This window comes from Misgurnus anguillicaudatus, chromosome 2, assembly GCF_027580225.2.
Source record: "Misgurnus anguillicaudatus chromosome 2, ASM2758022v2, whole genome shotgun sequence".
Lineage (NCBI taxonomy): Eukaryota > Metazoa > Chordata > Actinopteri > Cypriniformes > Cobitidae > Misgurnus > Misgurnus anguillicaudatus.
The window spans coordinates 20,726,742-20,754,075 of NC_073338.2; the positions used below are offsets into that span (position 1 = coordinate 20,726,742).

General features: G+C 36.3%; 1 protein-coding gene across 1 annotated transcript; it reads left to right on the plus strand.

Annotated features, from left to right (window-relative positions):
* Window positions 1–298: 298 nt before the first annotated feature.
* ccdc24 (coiled-coil domain containing 24) lies at window positions 299–27,056 on the plus strand. Its single transcript, XM_055201806.2, has 9 exons — window positions 299–487; window positions 601–810; window positions 4,344–4,513; window positions 13,644–13,799; window positions 14,337–14,441; window positions 15,958–16,012; window positions 22,940–22,991; window positions 23,474–23,585; window positions 25,882–27,056. The coding sequence occupies exons 2-9, from the start codon at window positions 679–681 to the stop codon at window positions 26,447–26,449; spliced, it is 1,350 nt and encodes a 449-aa protein (XP_055057781.2). The 5' UTR covers window positions 299–487; window positions 601–678; the 3' UTR covers window positions 26,450–27,056.
* The last annotated feature ends 278 nt before the right edge of the window (window positions 27,057–27,334 follow it).

The window sequence follows — 27,334 nt, forward strand, 5'->3', positions numbered from 1 at the left end:
TCAATTTACACGTGACAGCCGAATACCAGAATATTGATAGGCTGTAGTTTTATGGGGCTTTCTCTTTCATTGCATCTTTTGTTTGCTTGTTGAGACTTTAAAATGACTTCATACTATTGTTGTGGTGCATAGCATTAAAAATTTAGAAAGCCTATTGAAAGTATAAGTAGGTAGTCATGTTACTTTTAAATATTTTCTTTCACCACTTCTGCATGAAATAATTTGTTTGGCTCTGTTCTTAATAATGTTTTGTATCAGGAGCCCTCCAGCCAATCATTTGACTGCGCGAGTTCGTTTCCATAGTAGCAGGGATGTTTACGTCCAGGCTACAGGAAGCGCCTTAAGGTGCGATCTGTGGGAAATGTGCTTTTTTCCTAAAATTATTATGTATGCATGTAGAAATGTATAGCATTTTAAATCTTCATAATGTTTACGTATACTACCACCAGAAATGTATAACGTTGCAGTGCTGACGTTTGCTAATCAGGTAATTTTCCATACTTGTTATCTTTACAGTATCAATATACGCTTTTGTAAAGGAATAATGTGTAGGCCAGGGTTTAAATTTGATGTATATGTGTATTTGTTTATTATTTCCAGCTACATTTCCTCTAGTATTTACACACTGCACACCGGTGATGATTTTTTGCGCTTAATCATTCTGGAAACAGAGACGTCATGGACGATTTCCAACATCAACAATCTGTGTGGAATTTAGTGAAGGAAAATGTTCCCTATTCTGAGCTTTCTGAGATCCGAGGAGCGATTGGAGATACACTGATTGATATGTATACCGAGTTATGTTCAGAGGTAAATGAGCTTTATTTGTCCAGCAGACTAGCATGACTAGCAACATCACTAAAAGTAAATTTATAAACTTATAAAATCTTATAAAATCATTGCAGCTAGTACTCCAACTAAACAGTTTGCAGCATTGAATCTTTTTAAACCTTATAGTGATGGATGGGTCTGTGTTTAAAGTAGCTCTGCATTTAGGCACCACATTAAAAAGTCTTCAAGTGTCACTTTAAACCAGTTTTAAATTACAGCTGCTCCCAAGAGTGTTATGTCAGTCACCAAGCCTATGCAAAGCCTTTGAAAAACAGATCTGTTAAATCCTTCAAAGATGATTTACTTTCCACAACTGTTTATGTTCTTACTACATACAGACAACCATATGCATATTGATTTTGTGGGAGGAAACTATCTAGGTAAAGTCATATAAAAATGTGAGGCATCCACTTCTTTCTTTCAATAAATGATGATATATATACAGTTAAAGGTGCAGTGTGTAGATCATAGCGACATTTAGTATTGAGGTTTCGTTTTGCACCCCTCCCTTTCGAAACACATAGAGAAGCTATGGTAGCCGTCACAGGACAAACATTGTCTAAGGCCCTGTTTACACATTCGAGGATGAAAACATAAAAATATTTTATCGGATGTGCCTTTCGTTTACATGGCAACAGCGTTTTTGGCGCTTAAAGACACACTATGCAGTTATTTTACCTTAATATAACAGCTTCAAAGTTATTTCGGTGGTAAACAAAGTCAAAGCAGGGCGAATCATCCTCCTGTTGAAGCTCGGGGAGGACGCCGCTAGCAAAACCAGCAATGCAAGCTTGAGAGAACCACCCCTGACAAATCTCGCGATAATCACAACTTGCTTTACGGCAACGACGTCACACACGGTAGGCTTGTTCGACTTCGTGTGGCGCTGCAAGAACCGACCGCCGGATGACGTCAAAGTACCACGAGAATGATCCGAGACGGCCCTTTGACGTCATCCGGCTGTCGGTTCTTGCAGCGCTGCATGAAGTCGATCAAGCCTATAACAACAACTGCACGCGCGAATTTGAGACGTGAGGCTAAACGATTTAAAAGTTAAGATAGCGCGTTCGGAAGAGAGTAGGAGAAGAGAATCTGACCGCATTAGGAACCGGACAAGAGTCCCACTCTGTCAGGTTTTTACTCGTTGGCGTGAGCTAAAAGACAGCACTGGATTGGATGCTGATCTGGCGATCTTGTTGATGGGCAATCTCTTATTTGTAAACTTGTTTGCGGTCTATGTTGTATGTTGTTGCGCTTGCTTGTAGTATGTCATGCGATTATCATGACAACAGTTGTCAATATCTCACATTATTATCAGGACATAAATACGCCTAGAGGTTGTAAATAGTGTAAACATGCACAATTTGCAAACTATTATGATAAATAGCAATAATCATGTATAGTGACATTATAACGACCAATGTTATAAAATAATGCAACGCACACAATTAACTTTTTCACGGCATTTTGTAATGTTTACAAGAACACAAATGAAATGATACAGTAGACATAGACTATAGACTGTTTACTTGTGATTTAGCTGCAATCATGTAAAAACGTTATAAGCCAGCAAACTTTATTATTATATGCACTCTACACTTGGAATAAACTTCTTATTATCCTATTACCATCATCTGTAGTTTAGTAGACTATGCAGTAGCCTAATATTTGTATGAAATTGTTAAACATTACCTGGTCATTATGTACTAGAGTGGGAAATTACGACAGTTGCAAGTATTCTCCAGCGACTCTAGAGGTCGCTGTTTGACAAAAACGCCGAAAATGCATAGAGCGGCTTTAAAAACGCATAAAAGTGAAATCACCCTCCAGAGTGGAAATCTTAAAAACGCTGTCCCGTCGTGTTCCCGCCTAAAGTGTAAAAACGCAAAAGTCTGCTCACGGTGGCTCGCGTCACATACAAGTTTACGTCACAGGAATGCACCAGTTCAGGAAAATAACAACAAACATGTCGGACTTTTCCATACGTCGGACCTTTAAGTTGCCATAGCAGGTCTGATAAATGTATAAATATATATAGTCTTTTCAGCAGTTGTACGAAATATTCACAGCTAGTATTAGCCTACTGATCAGAGAAGGTGCATTGATTACCATATCAAATTGTTGATATTCATCGGAGGCAAACCAGATGGCTTTGGACGAGCTCTGAGAGAACAAGGAAGAGGGTTGTACGCAGGCGCGTGGACTTGGTGTTGTTGTGTGTCAGTGCTTCACATTGCCACCTAGCTGCCTGGAGTGCATACTACATGGAATACCCCCCAAAAAGCTTGTATAAACGCGGAATAAAAAGTGATAATGCAACGCCACTTTTGCGTTTTCTTTTCAGATCGTTTCCGTGTAAACGTAGCCTGAGACAACGTAGTGACAAACACCCTCTGTAGAGCAGTTTTCCGTTTAGGGCTACTGTAGAAACATGATTGCGCAAAATGGTGGCTTTCATGTAAGGATCCCTGCGGTGTATGTAGATAAAAACGTCTCATTCAAATAAAAACAATACGGTGCATTTTGTCATAGATATCTATATTATACTGCATTGCTGTCAAAAGACCCTTCTAAAATTGACACATTGCACCTTTAACAGTCCTTTTGTTTATCTGTACACTTTTTACATTTGCTACAAAGCAAACTCTGTACCCTGTTTCTCTTTTCTTTTGCCTTGTCTCTCCATTGCCTTTAAATTTCCCCCTCAGAAAAAGAAGTCAACTAAAACAAAAAAGTGTTTTAGTATCAATGTTTAAGAAACCTGCATTTAGCTAAACTACATGTCAAACCCTGGGTTCTCAAAGCCAAGTCTCTCTGGTGTATGTGCACATCATAAACACCTGGTTCTGTAGAGGCTGCAGTTGAAATGAGAGAAGGGCTAAGGCAGCTGGCCTATTTTTAGAAGAGTTATTTAGACTTGAAACTGGTTTCGTGCAGACGCAGCGAGATTGGTTTTCTCAGGGAGCTGTTTTTACTCTGTCTTGCACTGCCTTTGACAAGCTTTGAAGTGTATTTTCAGAGTCCGATGGTAAGCTTGAAAGTCCCAGGCCAGGTGTGGAGATTGGTAATAGGGTGCAGACTTTGTCTGCCAGTGCCGTGACAGGCTTTCATTTTTGTGACTGGTGTTATGCGCAAGGGACTTCAAGAATAGCACATTGATTTTTTTTTCAACCTATACCCTGAAATTTACTTTAGCTGAACTGGTAAAGCATGACACTACAGTAGTCACGCCAAGAACATGGGTTTGATTCTAAGGAAATGTTCATACTCAAGTAATCAAGTGTTTAGCATGCATCTGCCAAATGCATTAAAGCAATGAAATTACCAGTATCCTACATGCACATAAAAGAGATTTGACACACTTGTAATAGGATGTTAAACTACTGGCAGCACTCCTCTATATGTAGAGATGCTTGTTTCATGGATTTTAAAAGTGCATTCCACACAAACCTGTGCTGAATATCAGCCTTCTGCAACTTTCTCTGTGGTTTCCCTCTGTTGACCTGTTCTAGGTGCAGATGTGGAAGAAGATTTGGCAGGAGATCCATGACTCAGAGCAGGGCAGCAGGCCAGAAACCCCAGTTTTGCCTCTGGCTGACCCCCCGGCTATTAAAGAGTTGCTAAAAGCTGAGATTCAATTGCTGCTGCTTACACTGAGGGAGAGAGCGGCCAGGCATGGCAGGTAAGGAAAAATAATGTACAACCTTCTACTGATACACAATATTGTGTCAATTGTAACCTCACACATCACAACTTAAACAATTAAGGCCCAGTTTAGGGTTAAGTTTAGTCCCAGTTGCTTCTGGTATTTTAATACAGTCCACTGTAACTCCAAATCAACATGATACACAGTAGAGTGGTTAACACATTTATTAGACCACCACCCAATGTAAGGTTTGTGTCACAGCCAGTATTGGGTGTAACTAGTTACTAAGTAATTAGTTACTGTAATTTAATTACTTTTTAAAGTAAAGTGAGGGATTACTCTTATTTTTCCAGTAATTTATTTATGGTTACTACTGATGTAATTGGACTAAATACGGTGTATGGACTGCAGAACAATTATATATAATACAATAGTGAATTTAACATCAAAATTTAAAGGAAAACACCACTGTTTTTAATATTTTACTATGTTTGTACATCAACCAAGCTTGCCGCAAAAGCCCTGAAAAATGAAGCCAAAAAGTCTCGATCGCCCCCCAGTGACTGGTCCCAGTATAGGTCATAAACCCCGCCTCCCCATGTTATTCAATGGTACTTGAGACCAACTAAACAATTTAATTACACTTCAATTATCTTGTTCCCAAGCTGGTTACTCTAGTTTTTACCACGCTGAAATTCAAGTGTTTGTTTTAAACTAAGTTAGTTTTTAGTTAATGCTAAAAAACGGTGGTGTCATGTCATGATTGACAGCTGTGATATGCGCATTCTGCGAGGGCGAGGCCTTGCGTTCACGGCTCACTACTGCACAGGACTGGTCCCGAAATCGCTAATGCGCAGACTCAAGACCCAAGATGTCAGCGCCGTATCGGGACACTGGCGGCTTCACTTTTCACCAATAAAAGAGAGCAAACAGGTGTCGTCCAACTTTTTTACAGTCTATGACCTCAACTTAGACCAATTAATATATACCTATCTTTTTTTAATGCGGGCACTTTTAATCCTTGTATAGCGCCTCGTGAATGTGTTAGCATTTAGCCTAGCCCGATTCTTTTCTATGGCTCCAAACAGGGATGAATTTAGAAGCCACCAAACACTTTCATGTTTTTCCTATTTAAAGACTGTAATATGAGAGAAAATAAAACTTTTGTTTGGAGCCATAGGAATGAATGGGGCTAGAGTAACACATTCAAGAAGCGCTGTTCAAAGATTAAAAGTGCACGCATTGAAAAAAGATAGGTATGTATTAATTCATCAGGTAAAAACATAGTAAAATATTGAAAAACGTTAAAATGCGCGTTTTATGTATTTTTTACTTTAAATACTTTGGTGGGTTGATAAGAATAATGGTAACGCTCTAGTGAAGTTTCCATTTCTCACTATTAACTGGTTGGTTATTAGAATTAATATTACTGAGATATTGGCTGCTTATTTGTACTAATTCTGCAAAACCTTATTTTACATCCTTAATCCTACCCAATTCCTACCATTACTTAAACTTAACAATTACTTTACTAAGTATTAATAGAGTAAGCACACAGCAAAATCCCCAGAGTTAAATCAACTCTGCTGGTTGTACATATTGTCCCAATCTTACAGAGAGTTAAAAGCAACTCTGAAGCAGAGTTAAAAGCTGCAATCAGTCATTTTATGTCTCTATCACCATCTCTGTTTGAAACCTAAAATTGCATTTACATCTTACTTCTAGAGTTATTTTCTTAACTTAGGTTTAGATGTTTGCTGTTTCATTTAAACTCACCATTATTGTACTCAGTGGTTGTTTTAGTAGGACTTGACTCTTAGTTGTTAGTTTTTTCCAACTGCTGTAGTTTTGTGTGTTTAAAACATGTTATGTTATAGCAAAGAAAAAACTACTGCAACTCTATAATAATGTTTAGTACATACATTTTAAACATTGTCAGCATCTAGAAAACTTATGTGCAGGTGTAGTGTTTACGCACTTATCATAAGTTTCATTTTACATTAATTATGTGAGACTGTAGTATATATATCCAGCACTCTCATAGCAATTTATCATTCTGAACGATTTTGAGGGACTTAAAAATTAACCGCAGTACAATGTAGACACACAAACATCAAGAATCAGAGTATGAATCTCAACAAGGGTGACAAAGAAAATGGTAAAAATGTTCATTATTTATTCCTGCCACAGTGCATTCTGGGAGTTTTGGATGAGATTTGTAATTTGTTGATACCCAGCATGCATTGCAGCATGAAGCTTTTCATTTTATTTTCACCATCATTGTGATTTATACTCTGATTCTTTATGTTTGTGTGTGTACATTACACAGTGGTCTAATTTAAGTATCAGTGATTCAAAATCATTCAGAATGACTAACTGCTATGAGGGTGCTGTATTTTCTAGATGCTGATGTTGTTTAGACTTTATGTATTAAACACCACTATGGAATTGTGCTGTTGTATTTTCTTTGCTATAACAAAACATGTTTTAAACAAATATAGTTATAGCAGTTGGAAAAATTAGCAACTAAGAGTCAAGTCCTACTAAAACAACCACTGATCACAATAATGGTGACTTTAAATGAAACAGCCAACATCTAAACCTAAGTTAAGAAAAAAAATCTACAAGTTAGATGTAAAATGCAATTTTAGGTTTCAAACAGAGATGGTGATAGAGAGGATACAGATTGCAGCTTTTAACTCTGCTTCAGAGTTACTTTTTAACTCTCTGTAAGATTGGGACAATATGTACAACCAGCAGAGTTGATTTAACTCTGGGGATTTTGCTGTGCAGTATTTAGGAGTATATTAAGGAATAAGTAGTTAATAGTTAATACTGGACCTTTAAAAGTTTAAAAGTGTGACCAGAATAATTTATGTAATTTTATATGATTTATTCGATTTATCTTTGTATCATTTACTAAATAGGATTTAGAAAGTAATTAGTAATAAGTAATTAAATACTTTTTGGAGAGAGTAGTCTAACTACATGATTGAAGATGTAATTTGTATAGTAATTAATTACTTTTTTTTTTTTGAGTAACTTACCCAACATTGGTCTCAGCTGTCCTAAACTAACAGTATTGGTAATTACCAAAATCATTTATTGTGTGTTTGTAATGTTTAAAATATATATTAATATTAAAATATAATTGTAGTTATCCATGAATTTTAAATGTACTGTTTTACAAGTAGAAAAATTGATAAAGCCCTATATTATTATTTTTTTAATTCAGATGCCCAATTGCAGTTATTTACTTGCCGTCCTAAAATAAGTTTTAATGGCTTAATGTTATGCTTGATAAATGTTGAGTTAAATTTGCTTGAATAAAAGCCATCTACATTATTATGAAGTTCATGTAATAATTGTAAAATATTTCAGCTTGAAGAAATCACTTTTAAATCTAAGTATCCCATGGCTTAATGTCTTTGCCTTATTTGATGAATGAACGTGCTGACCTTAATGGAGACCCCGACTATTCTTTGTAGCAGATTGGAGGTTGAGTTCATAGGTCAGGGTTTTGCTATTGAAAAGCAGCACTGCTTTAAAGAATGCTTGCCGATAAATTATTTACTTTAAAAGCTGGGAGAAGGCATAGAAGCAGGACTGTTGCGTTAGAATGAAGCCGCTTGAATAATAGTAAGCTAACTACGTCAGCAGTAAAGACCGTGTCTGGTTTGTTTGACAGGTCATGTTGCGTTTAAATTTGTAGTAATTAATGTTTACATTTCAATTTGTTGCCTGGTGACCTGACTTTTAAAAGGCTTCTTTGTACCCGCACAAGCTTTTTGTGGAGTCTTGTCTAATATAGCAGTAAGGAAGGCATTTGACCATCCTTAAAAGAAGATATTTACAGGTACCAGTCAGGCAGGAGAGGCAGTTTTCTCTCAGCAACCTTTTAGATGCCGAAAAGAATGTCTGTATACGTGGTTTGTGAGTGTTTAGTGTTTTTAGTGTGTCATCACAAAGTATGCATTATTTTACAAAGTTTACATGAATCTTATGTGAACAGGTAAACTGTAGATCAAATTGTAGTAAAATTATATTCGCCTATAAGGGCTCAGAACTGTCCCCTTACCTTACCTTGCTTCGCAATGGTAAGCTTATAATAATGATTTATAATTTACTTGGTCAAGTTGGATTTCACAGAAAATATAACTGGAACCAGTGTTGGGGGTAATGCATTAAGCCCGATTTATAGTCGAGCGTAAACTCTACGCCGTAGCTACTCCGTAGGTTATCCGTAGCCTGTGCGTAGCTCTGCGTAGCCTAACGTGCACCTTGCAAAATTTTTAACAGCGTGTCAGTTCTACGCAGAGCTACGCACAGGCTACGGATAACCTACGGAGTAGCTACGGCGTAGAGTTTACGCACGACTATAAATCGGGCTTAATGCGTTACAGTGCTGTGATTGGTCCACTAGAACCCCTCCCGTCAGGTAGAAAAAAACTGCGTCATAGGTATTTCCGACTGTGAAAACAAAGATGAGCCAAGTTGAAGAATGATTTAACTCAAACTGCAACAAAAGTCGTTAACTTGCCAACCTTCTTCTTCTTTGACGGTTACACACGTGGATACTGCCTACTAGCGGTCTGCGCATGTGTTTGCAAGTCGACGCGGATGACGACGCAAAAGTATAAATGAAAACCAACTTGGAACCTACGCTGTCGCACCTAAGTAATGTGCATTATGTAATAATATTACTTTTTTGAAGTAACGAGTAAAGTAACGCATTACTTTATAAATGAAGAGTTTCGTTGCAAAACGAGATAACTCCGTTTTTTTAATTTTTCAGAAATCTCGTTTTTTTGGTTGTGCATTCCAATTGCAGTTGTTTTGTTTTGATTTAAACCGTCATAACTTAAAAAATACAGCTAAGTAGCACCATAAAACAAAATAATAACATGATAACATAATAATAAACATGTTTTGACAAAAATGTTAAAAACGGATTTATCACGTTTTGCAATGAAACTCTTTAAATCTACACATTAATATTTGAGTTACTTTTTAAAAAAAAGTAACATGAGTTACTTTTCAGTTTAATTAATTTATTTAAAAAAAAAACATTTAAACTGAGCATAGTCATGTAATATTACGCACTCTATGTGTGTGCGCCTGAGTGGGAACAGTTTGGGTCAGAAATGGAGATGCCAGGCCAGAGCTTGACATTTTTGTGATGGAAATATGCAATTTCTGAATGCAGAACTTCTTAGTCATAAAAAACACCTGCAAGGCCTGAAAGAGATCAAGCCTCAGTCAATTAAAAAAATAATGCAAAAGTAACTTAAAAGTAACTTAAGTATTACTTTTACATGAAAAGTAACTAAGTAACACAATTAATTACTTTTTTGGGTAATAGCTTAATATTGTAATGCATTACTTTTTAAAGTAACTTTCCCAACACTGACTGGAACTTTTTAAATTTATTGTGTGATTATGTCACGTCCGTAAAACAGAAATAGGAGGACCCGGCTATGTGTGTTCTATACTGAAATTGAGAGTTTGTAGCTTGTTCAATAGTTGCTTAGAATTTAAATGTGCCATCAGGATGGCGGCGTTTAATCTGTAAAGTTTTAAGGGAAGATTATTTGGAAATAACATGTAAATGCCAATTTATTACACCCTTATACCTGGGGAATCATTTGGTGTTGAAACAATAAAAGCTCAAAGGGAGAGCCTCAAATGGAGTGTAACATAGCTCGTGCTAAAAGAAGAGTTAATATCATCAGGACTTTTCAACATCTAAAGCGATGAATGACTTTTTCCTCTAAACTGGAAAGACTTCAGCAAAGTAATTTCTGTTGAACATTTAGATTTTCATTTAGTCAAAACAAATGAGGCAGATATATTACTTGTTTGTAACTGCAATATCATATTGTTACTGCAATTGTATGTTTCAGACAGAGATGGCGATAGAGAGGCAAAAGTTATGGATAGCAGCTTTAAATCTTGGTAAACAAAAAGCTCCCGTTTAAGTCATGGGACACTATTGGGAAGCAGGTGTTTGGTACAGTTTAAAGGAAACACTTTCATCCATTATAAAATTGCTGAAACTAATTGGTTCTGTCAGATAGAAAAAAACGGCACACAGTCATTGCAGTGAACACTTGAATAATGTGTTGTCCTATTGATGTTTGTATCTATTTTTGTTTGTTAGACTATAGTTTCTTTTATAATGGTCATTAATGTGCCGTGCTGTAAATCTGAATTAGTTCCCTATAATATTGTATAGTTTTGGAGCTTTCGCGGCACCTGACGCTGGCCAAGCAGGAAACCGTAGACTCAATGGTGTTTTGAGTCCTTTACCATGGGCAAAGGATCTTTTGAAAGGAATTGATTTAATGGATCTTGTTAGTAGCATGTCAAATGCCTTCCCTCCCTCTTGTGTGGTCTAAGTTCTTGTCTGCGTGATTTGTTGTGGCTGTATGCAGTCAAGCTGCACCTGTTTCTTTATGCTAGGCCTCCACTGAATGCCCTTTGAGAGGGAACCTTAGTTCATCTGTGTGAACTGCAAATGGCTTTGAAAGCCAACCAAAGGAAGGTTCCTAAATCTCTGGAGAATGATAAAACACAATCGGTGCAGGAAGGCTGGAAAGAGAAGCTTATGTGCGATGCACAGTGTATACGTAGGTGATTTATCAGTGCAGATGGAGGAGCGTTTTGAAAGGGCCTCGTATGCATTGTTGGATTTTTCATTCTCTACTTTTTGATGTGCCATCTTTGTTGGCAGGGGTGGGGTCTCTGCAAACACTGCTAAGCTGCGTACTGATCTGTGCCTAAAATGTAGCCTCTGTTTTTGTCAAAAATACGGGCACAACAGAGATTTTAGACCTCTGTTTGAATCATCACATTGAGTCAGACAAGGTTGTTATCGTATCTTTTGGATCTTTTCAACATGCTTTTTTACCCCAAAAAAATGCACATGTCAGCTGTATCCTGTCAATAAGAGAGACTCCTGTGAAAGGGGGAAGATGTAAGTCTTAAAAATAAGTTACTATCACAGTAATGGCATTTGGTTTGCAAGGACCATCTGCTTGGTTTATCTTTGTTAGATGGCTATTCAACCAAAGTTTTTCTAATAGAGTACCTATTTGTATTTCATATGTTAGTATTGTTTAAGGGGAGGTTAAAGGCACCATAAATTTACATTTAGGCATTTAGCGGTCACTTTTATTCAAAGCGATTTACAGAGATTAGGAAACAATATAGTAATTTGTCATAGGTAGGCAATAATACAAGAAGTGCTTAATACAAAGTTACAAGTTTTCACTTTTCTGAAACAATACCTTACTAGCCACGTTTGCAACGCCTTTGGGCAGTTATTTCAGTCATGCAAGACATATGCTAAAATCACAATTAAACATATTTCTGACCAACAATAACTTTTTTAATTAGCTCAATTTGCGTAAAAACACCTTTTTCGAGGTTGTTTCCGCTACTACGCATGCGCACAGGTTGGCAAGCACCTCACGCGACTGTGTACTGTATAGAGCCACTCCCCCAGATGTTCATCAGTCTTTTACGATTGATGATTGGTTATTTTAAGAAGGCGAGACTTCCGATGCCAGAGAAGACATTTTGAGCGTTGCATTGTCACATATTCATAGTATTAGGAGTGCTCAATCTTGTTATCTCCAGTTTTTTTTTTTTTGGTAAAACATTTTGCTAAATTAGTCATGTCTTACTATACAGTAGGTGCCTCCATAGCTACCTCAGAAGGTGCAAATTGTATTTCACTGCGACCAAACCAGAGTGTTCTGCTTTGGTATTATATTGAATTTCCATCAGAATCATCAAAAAAAGTGTCACCTGTTATAATAATTCACTTTTAAACTAAAACATACACTGTCAGGGAAATTTTTTCAAAAAATCGTACTGTCACTGGGGCAAAAAGTACACCTTTGCACCTGAAAAGTACCTCAGAGGTGCATATTGGTATAAAAAAATGCATATTAGTACCTTAATGGTTCATATTAGTACCTGAAAGGTATTGGTACCAAATGTATACATTTCTGTACCTAAAGGGTACATATTAGGAAATATTAAAGAGGTGGTTCAATGGTATTTCATGCATTCTGACTTATTAACACAGTTATAGAGTTGTTTTCTCATGCTAAACGTAGGCAAAGTTTCAAACAAGCAGTTGGGCGTGTTACAGAGTATTTCTGTGCCAAATGCACTTTACCAGGGTTCGTACAAGTTTCTGAAAGTTTTTTTCGATTACGGGTCCAGCTGACGTTTCAGGGGTTTTTATAGGTATCACCTTTTTTTATGGGCCCTTCCCACGGAAAAGCCCGCCCACCTGTCAATCAGCGGGAGACGCTAGAACTTGCAAACATCACATCACGCGAGACAGCTTTGTTTAATTTCAAAACTCAACAATGGCACGAAAGAAGAAGTGTGTTTTTTGATGTAAGGAGAAGAAAGCCAGCATTATGGAAACAATGGATATAGTTTATTATCCGGGTAGCAGCGGAGTTTTGGGTGTGTGTTTGATGCGCTGTTTTTCATTGAAAAGTCCCAACCGGGTCATGATTTGCATGCGGTAAGTAAGACTTCTGTCCTATGTTGGAAATAGGCACGTGCATATTATATAAATGACATGAACATGAAGTGATACATAAGTTAAACAGTGTTGTATAGTGTTGCATGACTCGAACTCGCTCCTCAGTAGAAACTCCTCCTTCTTCATTTTTTCATACGTTATTGGAAGGAATTGGTAAAGCTAATCTTTCTTTTTTAAATCGGATTAAAGTAGAGACTCTTCGGAGATATAAAGGATGTAACACTACTGTATAGGTACTCCAGATTAACATCAGAAATGCAGAAACAGCATGTGTTATGTGAGCTTTAAGGACGATTCCCCAGTGACAGCTTGGGACCATTTTATGACCATTTTTTCTGACAGTGTATAGACTCCACAAGTTTATCTATTTAATAAAATGCTCAAGCCTGTCAGTTCTGGTTATTTATAAGAAATCTTCTTTAGAAAGACCTAATAGTGAATTCATACTGTACATAAATCAAAATCTTACATTTTCCTCCCTGAAACTTGCTTAATTCTCCCTGGGGTGCATGCATAACTGGTTAGGAGTTATAGATGTTTGCATGTGTTGCCATGAGTCTATTATTCTCACTGTATTTAATGTGTGTTATGTGTCAGGGATGCAGAAAAGTTCATGGCCCAGTACAATCCCAATGTGGTAAGTTATGCACTGGGCAGTAGTAGCACACAGAGACAGGAGAGTCCAAAAAGCTGTTGGGAAACTGCAAAATCACCTTCTAGACCCCCATCCAGCCTGAGTGAGATTGGGAGCAGGTCAGTGTCTCGAAACATATACTGTAGTTTGGTATTAATGAAGTGACAGCCTTTTCCCTCCCTGTTTAAAGCATCACTCTCATTCCTCTCCATTCTATGTTTTCCATTTCACACTTCCTTCTCATTCTTTCATACAACTTTTATATCATGAAGCTCTCTAGACACAAGTAACGGTATAGGATGTTTGCTCTATATAGCTCAGTGGTAGTGCATTGCATTAGCAGTGCAAAAGGTCATGGGTTTGAACCCATGTTGATAAAAAATATGTACCTTGTAATGCACCGTTAGTTGCTTTGAATAAAAGCATTCGCCAAATGCATAAATGTAAATGTAATATTTGTACATGTTTCAATTTCATGTACAAAGGAAGTGTCACAAATATGTATTATGCAACATTCTCTCCAGGAAAAATCCTACATATATACATTCACGGCTCCACTTGTTCCATATACTGCCCACATACTTTGATGTGTGTACGTCTAGAATTGATAACACTGCCCATATCAGATAGTGAGAAATAAACATTTATTTTTCTAGGCCTTTATCCAGACTCTCATCTTACTCCAGCTGCGAGGAAGAGATCAAAACTTTAAGACACAAGTTAAACATCACCCACATAGATGAAGTTGTATCCCATCTAAGGTAAGAGCACATATTAAGAGTGTCAGAATGTGTGTAATTGTTGTAGGATTGCTTTAAGCATATTATCAAAATGATGTACAACACAGTAAAATGTCAGACCTAATCCCATTCGCATAACAAATGCAATTACTTTTTTTTATCAAGCAGATAATATCAGAATCATTTGTTTACACCCCAGGCAGTGTGCGTAACATAATGACTTCATATCCAGCGAAATTGTTCGTTTGCAGCCTGATCCTGTTGTGCCGCGCTAAAGTTAATATTGTGGAGCGCACATTCCTCCAGGAAAAATTCTCCATGGTTTGCTCATCATGTGTTCATGCTGGATTTGTATACAGACCAGACATGCTTCTTCTGCAAACATGCGTTTTGAGATTTGTGTCATCTTCTGTTGCTATCTTACCATCACCGCTCATACTTTATTCAAACATTCATCCTGGGTTGTATCACTTATTTCAGGTTCTCTCATTCAAATGTTCATGTCATTTAGTTCATGTCATTCATGTTCATGTTCATGTCATTAGTACCATATGTTTTAAAATAGTATGAATTAGTTGTCGCACTACCATGTTATCACCACAGTACTTTCTCTCTTAGGTTTTTTGAAAAATTTCATGTAAACATGACAAGCTGCCAAAAAGACGTCACCGTTATCACAGATTTGCGCTTACGTAGTTTGCAAGGTGACAATAAGGTGTCTTTTTTCGAAACCACATAAAAACTTTACAGTTTATGGTTAAAAACGTTGTTGCGTAAACGCCCCATTAGATCTCCCTCTCTAGTCCGTCTCTTTCAGCCCCCCACCATCCGAATAACTCTCTCAACCCTCCCTTCCCCATATCCTCCCTTCCTTGTGTCTGGAGGCCTCCACCTAGTTGAGAGGAATGCAGACAGTAAGTCCTACTCAGCGGGGAAGCAGGGTATTGAGGGAGGGGAACGAGTGTGCAGCCCGATCCATCCCTCCATCCATCAGAACAAAAGGACCCATTGTGATCAAATGAATAGCAGACCTCAACATTTGTAAGATTCCTTAGCTTTAATAGAAAAGTGAGGGGAACTGGTTATGTAACTGAGAAGTAGCTCGGTTTTCAGTTTCTCACTGAAGTTTGTGTTCATGAAGCAGTAGTTTTTAGGGGATTACAGTTTTTTTTATTTGTATTTTCAATTTTATTCCACATGAGTAGTGAGTTCACAATTTTTAGTATTTTGCATATCCCCCTGTAGCTTCAGCATGCCAGCATGGACTCCATAAATGATGATCTAAACTGATGATCCAAGTTACCCAGTGTGATTTTAGAACTTTCTAAATAGGAAATCTTGTTCGCTTCAATGAAAGCTGTGAAATTTGACCTTTATTACTAACAAGTAAACATGTGAATCTGTGCTGCAAATTAGCAAGTTATTTGATAGGTGACCTAAAATGCTAAATGTCTTCATATTTCATGTTAGAGAACAATGTTTGCATCTCACCGTATGTTGAAACCTTTATAAAAGATTGTTATTATTTGATTGACAGGTCAGTCCTGACTGAAGAATGTGAAGCCTTGAAGAGAGATGTGGTGGTCCTTCAGGTAGGTTCTTGTGGGTTTTGACTGCAACATCTGCATAATAATCACCGTAACATGGCTGCAGGAGGCGCAATGATATTACGCAGCAGTTGAAAATAGTCCCCTTAGTAACTTTCAATAGCAGGGCACTATTTTCGGACACTGTGTAATATCATTGTGTCTACTGCAGCCATGTTACGGCAGCAAAGTCCTTGATTATTACGGCAGAATGAGATTATAGCTCCTAGCCATATCTGCTTAGAAAATCACAACTTTTAATTTTCTGTCGGTCTTAGTACACGATTTAACTACAGAAGAGTCAAGTTTTAAATAGGAAAAATATCGAAACTATTTGGTTATTTTTGAGCGTGATGCTAATGGTCTAATCAGATTCAATGAATTATGCTAAGCTATGCTAAAAGTGGTAGCGCCAGACCCGGAGATCAGCTGAATGGATTCCAAAACGGTAAAAATCAAATGTTGAACTCTGGGGGAGCTGGAAAATGAGCATGTTTTTTAAAAAAGTGGAGTGTCCCTTTAACATGCTATGCTTGCTGTGCTGGGACATGCCAAAGAGACAGAGCGCAGTTATGCTAATTTGAAAACCACACCCACCGTGGGAAAAACAATCCATCCGTCTCCATTGACTTTTGTATTGCGAGAGGCCGCCTCCTTGTCATTTCTGGCTTATAACAAAAAACAGAATAATGACTTAAAGCTGCTGTGTGACAAGGTGTACAGCTAACAAGCCTGAAAAACCCAGAAATAGATTTGTATAAGCTGTCGAGCCGTAAAACCCAACCTTTAAGGAGAAAAAAGTGGATCGCCGATTACGTTTCCCTCTAGTGGGCGCAGTTCTACTAATAGTAGTATTATGAAAAGTTGCCTGTTTCCACTATTGTGTCTTTAAACGCTCGTTTTTTGAAGTCGACATCTTATAAAAAAAAGCTTTTGGGCATTATTCTGTTTTTTGGCAGTAAATATTAATAAACATAACACATATTTAAAAGTAATTATTTAATGAATGTCTTTCAAAAACTGAAAATTCTTCATAAGAAATAAACACAGTAAAGTGTCTGAAAAATAACTGAAAATAAAAATGCAATCTGACTCCACCAGAACAGGCCTTAAATAGTAGCCAATCCTACTAAGGTCATATTATTACTGGACCTGTAGTCTGTAGTGGCAGCAAAAAAATAAATTCCTTACTGATCCTTAAGAATAACATCCTTCAATTCCCTAAATTTGGAATTGTTTGTTTTGTATGTTTTACCTGGCAGTTCATACTACTTATGAAAGTTTTGCAGCATTTATTTAAATGCTGTTTTTTCCACTGTATTGAATTGCTTTGCAATGTACCGCGTTATACTGTCAGTTAAGGAGCGTCATCTGATACTGTTTCGTTTATACAGGCTCTGCAGCTCCGCTTTGTGTTTTTTAAAGAGATGTGCAATCATTGCGGTGATCTGAAATCATGGCTATGAGGTCAAACAATCGCAATGGGCGTTTATTTAATCATTGTGTCCCTAGTTATTAGTTAGTTGCTGTAATGGTCATTTTTATGTTGTGGTCTGATAAATCTCTACACAGTGGCTTTCAGATGGCATTCAGATTTCTTAGCATCATCTTTTTTGGGGTTAGAATATTGAAAGTGATTGCTAGGGCGCTGTAAGTTTTTGTGTAGGGTGTTCTGGCTAGTTGATAGGTAGTATGCTGACCTATGTGAAAATAACTCTCCCCAAGAACCAAGTCTCCATGATAATCATGATTCATGAACTTATGACCTACATATATGTGTCTCACGTTCAGATAATAAAACTCGCCTGTAAGCTATAGAGCTGGTTGGTGGAGTACTCAAGTTTCTCCATCTATGCAGCCAAATATACAATGTAAGATTGATCTTCTCTCAGACAGCCAGGGGAACTTTTTCTTTTTGCTTCGTTTCTCTTTTCTTCCAAATTATAGAGATTTGCTACAGATGTGAAGCCTTTCAGTATCAAGCAGATGGCAAAGCCATTTATTTGTATGCTAAACTTTCTGTCCAGACAACTGGACACATGCCATTGACATCCTGTTCAAATCCATGTACATATTCAGTGCTGTTTATCCTGTTTCATATCATGTAATGAAACATTAAATAAATGAGTTAAAAACAAAATGAGGATGAGGGAATAATATACTTATACAGTCTAGAAGGCTTATTGTAGATGTTAAGAAGTTAATTTAATCTTTTACTAGAGTAACAAAATGAATGTTAGCCAAGAATTTAATCCTTCATGTAAACACATTGACAGGCCCATCTGTTCATCTAGTTCTCCATATTGTGGAAATAAGGCCGTGTCTCGGCAAGACTCTACCGATATGATACACAGTGCGATATTGTATGCGGGGCAATATATTGGGATATTTATTTTTGGGAAATAGAATAGGATATAATTGTAAGACCACACCAACATATGCAAACCTTAGAAAGTACTACTTGTCACTCTTAAAGGAATATTCCATTTTCTTAAAAGAAAAATCCAGATAATTTACTCACCACCATGTCATCCAAAATGTTGATGTCTGTCTTTGTTCAGTCGAGAAGAAATTATGTTTTTTGAGGAAAACATTACAGGATTTTTCTCATTTTAATTGACTTTAATAGAGCCCAACATTTAATACTTAACTCAAAACTTAACAGTTTTTTTCAACGGAGTTTCAAAGGACTATAAACGATCCCAAACGAGGCATAAGGGTCTTATCTAGCAAAACGATGGTCATTTTTGACAATAAAAACAACAAACATACACTTTTAAACCACAACTTCTCCGGTCGTGATGCGCCAGCTGACCCCACGCAATACGTCATGACGTCAAGAGGTCACAGAGGACGAACGCTAAACTCCGCCCCAGTGTTTACAAGTGTGTTGAAAGAGGACCGTTCCGACGTTGTTGTATGTCAACTGATACTAATTAATGTCTTTGTGTTATTGTTTACAATGGTCCGCAAATGTGCGTTTTATATATGTAACACGTGACCTCCTACGTCACTACGTATTTACATTAGGTCGCACTGGACCGGACCTAGAAGAAAAGTTGTGGTTTAAAAGAGCATATTTGTTATTTTTCTTGTCAAAAATGACAATCGTTTTGCTAGATAAGACCCTTATGCTTCGTTTGGGATCGTTTGTAGTCCTTTGGAACTCCTTTGAAAAGAACTGTTGGGTGTTGGGTTGAGTGTTGAATGTTGGGCTCTATTAAAGTCCATTAAAATGAGAAAAATCCTGGAATGTTTTCCTCAAAAAACATAATTTCTTCTCGACTGAACAAAGAAAGACATTAACATTTTGGATGACACGGTGGTGAGTAAATTATCTGGATTTTTCTTTTAAGAAAATTGAATATTCCTTTAAAGTTAGATTTACTGTAAGATGACTCGGGACTTTATATGTGTATCAATATTTTCTTACACCACTATGATGAAACAGCAGTGAGTGTTTGATTAAGATGACGAAAGTCAGACGGCCTCACTGTTTTACTCTCAGTGACCTACCTCATAACTGTGGCTTCAGTATGTGTTTTCCAGCTGACTAGGGTTACTACCACTGTCCACAGACCACAGGGCTTAAATGAATAGTCTCCTGTATACTACCATTGAAGGAGCCTTCCTCCGAGAGCTCTGTTTGTTTTTATTTGATAAAAAAAACGAGTGTGTGACGTAATTCAACACCCCTGAGCTAGACAGTAAACATAAGTCTAACGTGATATAGCAGAATCTCAGTCAGATTGGTCTAATAATAGTACTCCCCTGCTGTTCATAATATAACATGTGGGCTAATGGAGATCCATGGCTTTGCAGCGAAAGCATGTGGTTTGAGGTCTAGAAGAGTCGCTTTATAAGAGCTCAAGTCTCAGTGGAACAGTGCTGTGGAATCATTTAGTGCAACTTTGACATCGAGAACATGATACTTTCATAAACCGTGAGAAATGAGCTTTAGTCATAGTGGTTTATTAGTTTTGCAAATTCTGTCACTTTTTCCATTCCGTTGTATCTGCACAGCGACTTGGTTTTTAAAGATGTGTACATACAGATGCAATAAATAAAGGTTTCATGATCCAGTCCAACTTTTCAGTCCCATGAGATATAATACTAAATAAAGACCTCATACTCCTAGCATGACTATAAAGTCATGCTGCACAATATTGTATTTAACCCTTTAACTGTCACACACACCCCTTTGAATGTGGAAGTTAAAAGGTTATGCACCTTCAAATTAAAAACTCTGACACTCAAAAAGAAAATACTTTAAAGGGGCCATGTCACAAGACTTTTTTAAGATGTCAAATAAATCTTTGGTGTCCCTAGAGCACATATGTGAAGTTTTAGCTCAAAACACCATATAAATAATATATTATAGCATGTTTAAATGGCCACTTTGTAGGTGTGTGCAAAAATGGGCCGTTTTGTGTGTGCTTTAAAATGCAATGAGCTGATGAAATTCAAACACTGATCACAATGATGGTGGTTTGTTGCAATTAAAACTCAATTGTGCTTTTCTCTGCACTAAATGGCAGTGCTGTGGTTGGATAGTGCAGATTAAGGGGCAGTATTATTATAATAAGAGCTCCTTATGACATCATAAGAAGAGCCAAATTTCAATGACCTATTTTTATGTGCTTGTAGAGAATGGTTTATCAAAATTAAGTTACTGGATTGATTTTTTTCACATTTTCTAGGTTGATAGAAGCACTGGGGACCCATAGCACTTAAACAAGGAAAAAGTCATATTTTCATGCCATGGCCCCTTTAATGTTTTTCACTGAAGTCTTGAGTTGTGAATATAAAATTAAAACATAGGTATAGCAGTTTAAATTAATCAGAATTAATTAAAAACATTTAATAAAGTAAGTTTTGTATATTTAAGAAACCTAAAAATGTTTACGCTGAAAAACGCTAAAAAATAAAGCCACAAGTCTCTACTAGTTCTGATAAGTGGCGGCTGGTGACTTCTTTTTTTGAGGGCGCTCGATGTGAAGTTTGTCACAACATGTATGTTACCAGTCATGTATGTGGTTCCTTTTTTCAAAATATGTGTTCTGCGCTTTGAGAGATCCCGTGTGCATCACGTGTCTTGTCAAAACAAGTGCCCGCCGCAGATGCGTCCAAAGGGTTTATGATAAAAGAGACGCTCGCCTTTGCCAGATACTCGCATAATCTCATGCGTAATCAAAGTTTACTGTTAAGGGAGTGTCTTTTGTGAACATGAGCGTCTCTTTTCTCATAAACGGTTTTGACGCATGCAGCAGCACTTATTTTGACAAAACCCGTGATGCACACAGGATCTCTCGTCACGCAGGACACAAATTTTGGAAAAGGGAACCACAGACATGATACTCCGAACACTTATTTTGAATTAGTGCCCTTTGGATGAGGAGTCACGAGCCGCCACTGGTTCTGATCTAAATTTCGAGTTAAAATCACAAAAGAAATAAGGTTTGTGTCACACGTTTAGTGGTTTTACCAACAAAGGCCACTAGGTGTCAATGGTTTGCTGCATGCTCTTGTCACAAATTAATAAATTACTGTCACTGGATTATTATTAATGCAAAAAGGTTTTGAAATATGAAAAGGACATTCTTGGAGCTTTCCAATGATTTATAGGTTGTCAAGATTTTCTATAGATCTATAGATTTATAAAATTGATGTATAGATAGTAAAATTAAAAATATATAATATTTCATATGTATGATAATTTATACACTGTAAAAAATGTCTGTAGGAATTACAGTATTAATGGATATTACTGGCAACTAGCTGCCAGTAACTTACTGTAGATTACATTTGTGTTATTTACTGGCAACATTTTGTTCAAAGTTAAATGAACATGAAACATTTTTTGACTTTATCTTCTACAGTAAGTTACTGGCAACCAGCTGCATAATTACAGCTAATTTTTTAGAGTGTATGTATTCCTACAGGGTCATTGACATTAAACAAAATGACTGTCACTAAACAATGTCTAACATTAAATGCCCTTGAAATATGAAAACTACATTCTTAAAGCTTTCCATAATTAGTTTGTCAAGATTATTTCAGCTTTATAGGATATGTAATGATAAATATTTAATAACACCTTGGGCCCACCTGTTGGCCAGTGACATTTTAGATCTTCAACTATGTCATTCATTTTGCAAAGTGGTGATGAAATATTTCTAATACTTCAATCTCTGTATTTTGTCCAGATTAGTGTAGGTTTAGACTAAGAAATTATTACGGGTGCCAAATGTCACCTGTGGGGGGACAGTTAAAGGGTTGAGTAAACAACAATAAATGCACTATGATATATATTTTTTAAGATTCGGGCCTCCGATGGCAAATAACTTACAAATTCCATAGATTCATGGTGTTCATGGGAAGTTGGAAAACCACTGCTATTACTATTGGAGCTGTATTCTAAGAACAGATTGTGCCAAAAGCTGTTTTTTTTGGCAAATGTATTCAGCATTATATTTAGAGAAATCCTCAGGGAAATCAAAAGCTTCATGGTGAGAGAGAAAGAGAGAGAATATAATGGTATGGATTTCTGCCTCGGGGTCTCGATGGCTTGCAATAAAATTCCAAGTTGTATCTGGAAATTTTAAACTTCAAAGCTTGCATGCAATATACGAGAACCAGGACAAAACACAATTAACAACAGACAGCCAGAAACAGCAAACAATTCAGTTTTAAATATTCAGGTCAGGTTCGTGTTGTCCCTTTAAATGTTCTTAAATGTGTTTTGGAGGAACCTCATTAATAAGCCAAGCATGGACTGCAAGTCAAAAATACCTCTAAACTGTTGCCAAGGATTAATCAGCAGTTGTCAAAAGTGTTTGTTTTAGGGTTTTAGCCCTGCAAAACCTTCCTCTGTTATCAGTTTAATGGCCTTTGCTTGCTTTTGTACCAATGACATAAGATGTGTATTCACAGGAGAAAATAGAGACAGAAAGAAGACCTGTATCTCCTGATCCCACTGTAGCAGGTATGTTGCATTGTTATTAACCTTGACAAAAGACTTTCAATTGCATGTAATTAAAGTCTCAGACAAAAACCTACTGGCAGACGATGCTTAAACCGCACTATAAAGACTTTGCATTGTGAGGTCTTTAAGGTCTATATTTTACTGTTATTTGTTTTTTCAAAGTCCGTCAAATTTACTTGTATTGGGAATGGTCACAGGAAGGCTGGACCCTTTCCCAAATTACAGCAATAACGTACAATTATTAAAACCATATTTTTGTCACTGTATTTAAAAGGCTTTTGGATTGTGTATCACCACCATCTAGTGGTTTAGCACTGAATTATTAATTTCTCTATATTTAACTGTCAAGATTATTGACTGTGCAATGGACACTATATTATTTAAATTATGTGCACATTTTTTTATTTACAGTATGTAAAACAGAAACACTTTGTGTTGTAAAAGTTTGGTGGTGAGTCTTTGTTTTCTCTGCTGGCTTTCAGAACTCAAAGAGGAACGGAGGATCATTCAAAGAGATCTGAAGGTTCAGATTTTGATGAGCAGCTCCCAAACCCCAAACAACCTGACTATAAGAAACCCACAAATACACCACAGGTCAGATTGCCTGTCTTTTCTCAGAACATCTCTGAAATAACAAATCTTCAGAGGATATTGGCTCTAGGAAAATTCACAATTCACATGTCGTTGATGCAGGGGTCCTTGAAATCCTTAAAAGTTTGTGAATCTGGGGAGAAATAATTCAAGGCCCTGGGACGTTTTTGAAAATATACATGCATAGATACAGTCATTGAAAGTGCTTGAATCTATTTTATGCAAGAAGTTTTCTGAAAAAAAATCCATATTATTCCCTGTGTAGTGTAGGATAATATCATAAAAATTCTAGACTTTTAAAGCACACATGTTAAACTGTTTGTTTTAAATCCTTATATCTATGTGAAAGTTGATTCATACCAAAATGCTTTTTTGCATAGTTGTGTTTGACACATGAAAACATCTCGGGTTACGTATATAACTGTTGTGGTACGGTGGCCCTGAAGTGCAAACCACAACAACAAATTACTAAACAACAACAACAAATTAAAAAACACCGCAACAAATTAAAAAACACCGCAACAGGTTGAAAAACAACAACAAATTAGGAGAACACTACAGCAAATTAAAAACCACTACAGCAAATTAAAAACCACTACAACAAAATAAAAACAAATACAAAATAAAAACACAACAGCAAGTTAAAAAACACTACAACAAATTAAAAACACAACTACAATTTAAAAAACACTACAACAAAATAAAAAACCATAACAAAATAAAAAAACACAATAGCAAGTTGAAAAACACTACAACAAATTAAAAAACACTGCAGCAAAATAAAAAAACATAACAAAATAAAAAACACAAAAGCAAGTTAAAAAACACTACAACAAATTAAAAAACACTACAACAAAATAAAAACACTACAACAAATAAAAAACACAACTACAAATAAAAAAACACAACAACAAATTAAAAACACAACTACATTAACCTACCGGAAGAGTTGTGGTGTTTTTTAATTTGTTGTAGTGTTTTTTTTAATTTGTTGTTGTTGTTTAATTTGTTGCAGTGTTTTTTTATTTGTTGTGGTGTTTTTTTATTTGTTGTGGTGTTTTTTCATTTGTTGTAGTGTTTTTTAATTTGCTGTAGTGTTTTTTAATTTGTTGTGGTGTTTTTTCATTTGTTGTGGTGTTTTTTAATTTGCTGTAGTGTTTTTTATTTGCTGTAGTGTTTTTCATTTGCTGTAGTGTTTTTTTAATTTGTTGTGGTGTTTTTTAATTTGTTGTAGTGTTTTTCTAATTTGTTGTTGTTTTTTAATTTGTTGCAGTGTTTTTTAATTTGTTGTAGTGTTTTTTAATTTGCTGTAGTGTTTTTTAATTTGTTGTGGTGTTTTTTTAATTTGTTGTAGTGTTTTTCTAATTTGTTGTTGTTTTTTAATTTGTTGCAGTGTTTTTTCATTTGTTGTAGTGTTTTTTAATTTGCTGTAGTGTTTTTTAATTTGTTGTAGTGTTTTTTTAATTTGTTGTTGTTGTTTAATTTGTTGCAGTGTTTTTTTATTTGTTGTGGTGTTTTTTTATTTGTTGTGGTGTTTTTTCATTTGTTGTAGTGTTTTTTAATTTGCTGTAGTGTTTTTTAATTTGTTGTGGTGTTTTTTCATTTGTTGTGGTGTTTTTTAATTTGCTGTAGTGTTTTTTATTTGCTGTAGTGTTTTTCATTTGCTGTAGTGTTTTTTAATTTGTTGTGGTGTTTTTTAATTTGTTGTAGTGTTTTTCTAATTTGTTGTTGTTTTTTAATTTGTTGCAGTGTTTTTTCATTTGTTGTAGTGTTTTTTAATTTGCTGTAGTGTTTTTTAATTTGTTGTGGTGTTTTTTAATTTGTTGTAGTGTTTTTTTAATTTATTGTTGTTTTTTAATTTGTTGTTGTGGTTTGCACTTCAGGGCCACTGTAGGTTGTTCCCTGAGAAGCCGTAATGTAATGCCATCTTTGGCAATATTTCAGATAGCGATATACTTCCTGGCTCCCACGTCACCCTGTCTTTGTCGTTAAGCCTCACCATTGGTTGAATTTGATATTTAGATGCACTTACCCCTGGAGGCGTCCCCAAAGTGTCACCACAATGACGCAGCGCGAGTTCCCTTGAAAGGAAACTGTAACAATGTATCTTAAAAGGTAACACGATGTAACCTTGCTCTCATTTAAAATGTGTCCCCACATTTAGTCTTGAATTTGAGGGTATTGGACCTGGAAAGTCCTTGCACGTTTCTTGAATTTGAAGATAACTAAGGTGTGGGAAACCTGTTGATAGTTCTTTTGGAAAAAATAGCGTATTATTAAACAATCCTCTTTTTTACAGGGAATCACATAAACTTGCATCATCCGCAAATGATTTGGAAAGGATACAACAATCAAAACATAAAACAGTTCCCCTTACACTAAAGCCCTGTCCACCCAGAGATGCAGACCACCTCAGAAGAGCCGTGTCACCTAAAGAGAGAGATAGACTCTCACCGCACAGAACCCTAGACCCACATCTAGATCACCACCCATCCGGTCCTAACAACACAGAGACCATAAATTCTTCCCTGAACAACCATATAACCCTAATAAATGACAAGAGCTCAAATGTTGAATTAAACTCCTTCCTTAGTTCCACTTTGGAATGTGATGATGGATACAGGAGGAATTCAACAAGGGCTTCAGCATTCAGACTAATTCCAGCAGCCTCAGTTGGGACGTCTGGATCCACCCTCATAAAGCTGCACGCGAGTAAAGATGGCGAACTTGACCACCTTCAGCCCACTTCTCCCGCAGTACAGAGAACTTCCAGAGGGGGACAGAGAGGCCGCAGGTACCTTTTTGTTCCTCAACATGATCAGTTCTCTATGAGATTGACAACAGCTCTTTCTGACACGGAGACGTAAATGCTAAATTTCACAAAACAAACTCGTACACCCAAACCTGATTTTTAAAATAAACTTTATTTACCATTTCAAATGGAACAGTTTAAGATACAACTGACAAGACTAAGACAATTTCAATGGAGTTTGGCCCTACATTTGAAAAGACATGGTTAGATATGTTTGATAAAAGCACTGAGCTCATTCCATTGTGCTTGTTACACTTCTACAACGTCACTTTTATATTGCCATGAGCACAGTAGTACACATACACTATTGTAAAGACATCACTTTGTTTAGGACACAGGACATGGGACAAAAAGGTTGCATTTTTTTGCAAGTTAAAAATGTTGCTTAAAGTCGCCATGAAATTGAAATTATTTTTTTTATGAAATACTCTGTGCACTTCATTATTATTATTTTTATTCATGTGCCCTCATAATCTTTAATCAAAAATGTTAACCTCCCCTCATCGTGATACAGAAAAAAAGACAATTGCTACTTTTGTTTCATGGCGACTTTAATGCACACATTTGATAGTTTGTGCTGTACATGAAAACTTGGTAACAACAAAGCATTCACAGTTTTATCTGGGTCATGCTGTTATTTTATAAATGATTTTATGCAACCACATCTGTGCTCAATGGATATTTTCATTTGGGACATAGAGGTATTTATTTGTGTGCTTTAGCTTTATCAAATTGCAGTGTTTTGCTTATTTACTTACAATGAACAACCCTTTTAATTTCATTTAAGGAGTTCATGTCATCACAAATTGTAAAATTAAACCTACAAAGAGAATGAGAGCCAAGAGAAGTCGTCTTTTGGTCTTACAAACTTTCCTTCCCATAGCTAGTCAAAATCTGATCTATTGTCATTGACTACATATGTTAATTCTTTGTTAATATA

Coding starts and splice junctions, on each gene's coding strand:
- ccdc24 (XM_055201806.2), top strand. CDS start 679: ATGGACGATTTCCAACATCAACAATCTGTGTGGAATTTAGTGAAGGAA. Junction 13,800..14,336: donor CTGAGTGAGATTGGGAGCAG/GTCAGTGTCTCG, acceptor TTATTTTTCTAG/GCCTTTATCCAGACTCTCAT. Junction 14,442..15,957: donor GAAGTTGTATCCCATCTAAG/GTAAGAGCACAT, acceptor TTTGATTGACAG/GTCAGTCCTGACTGAAGAAT.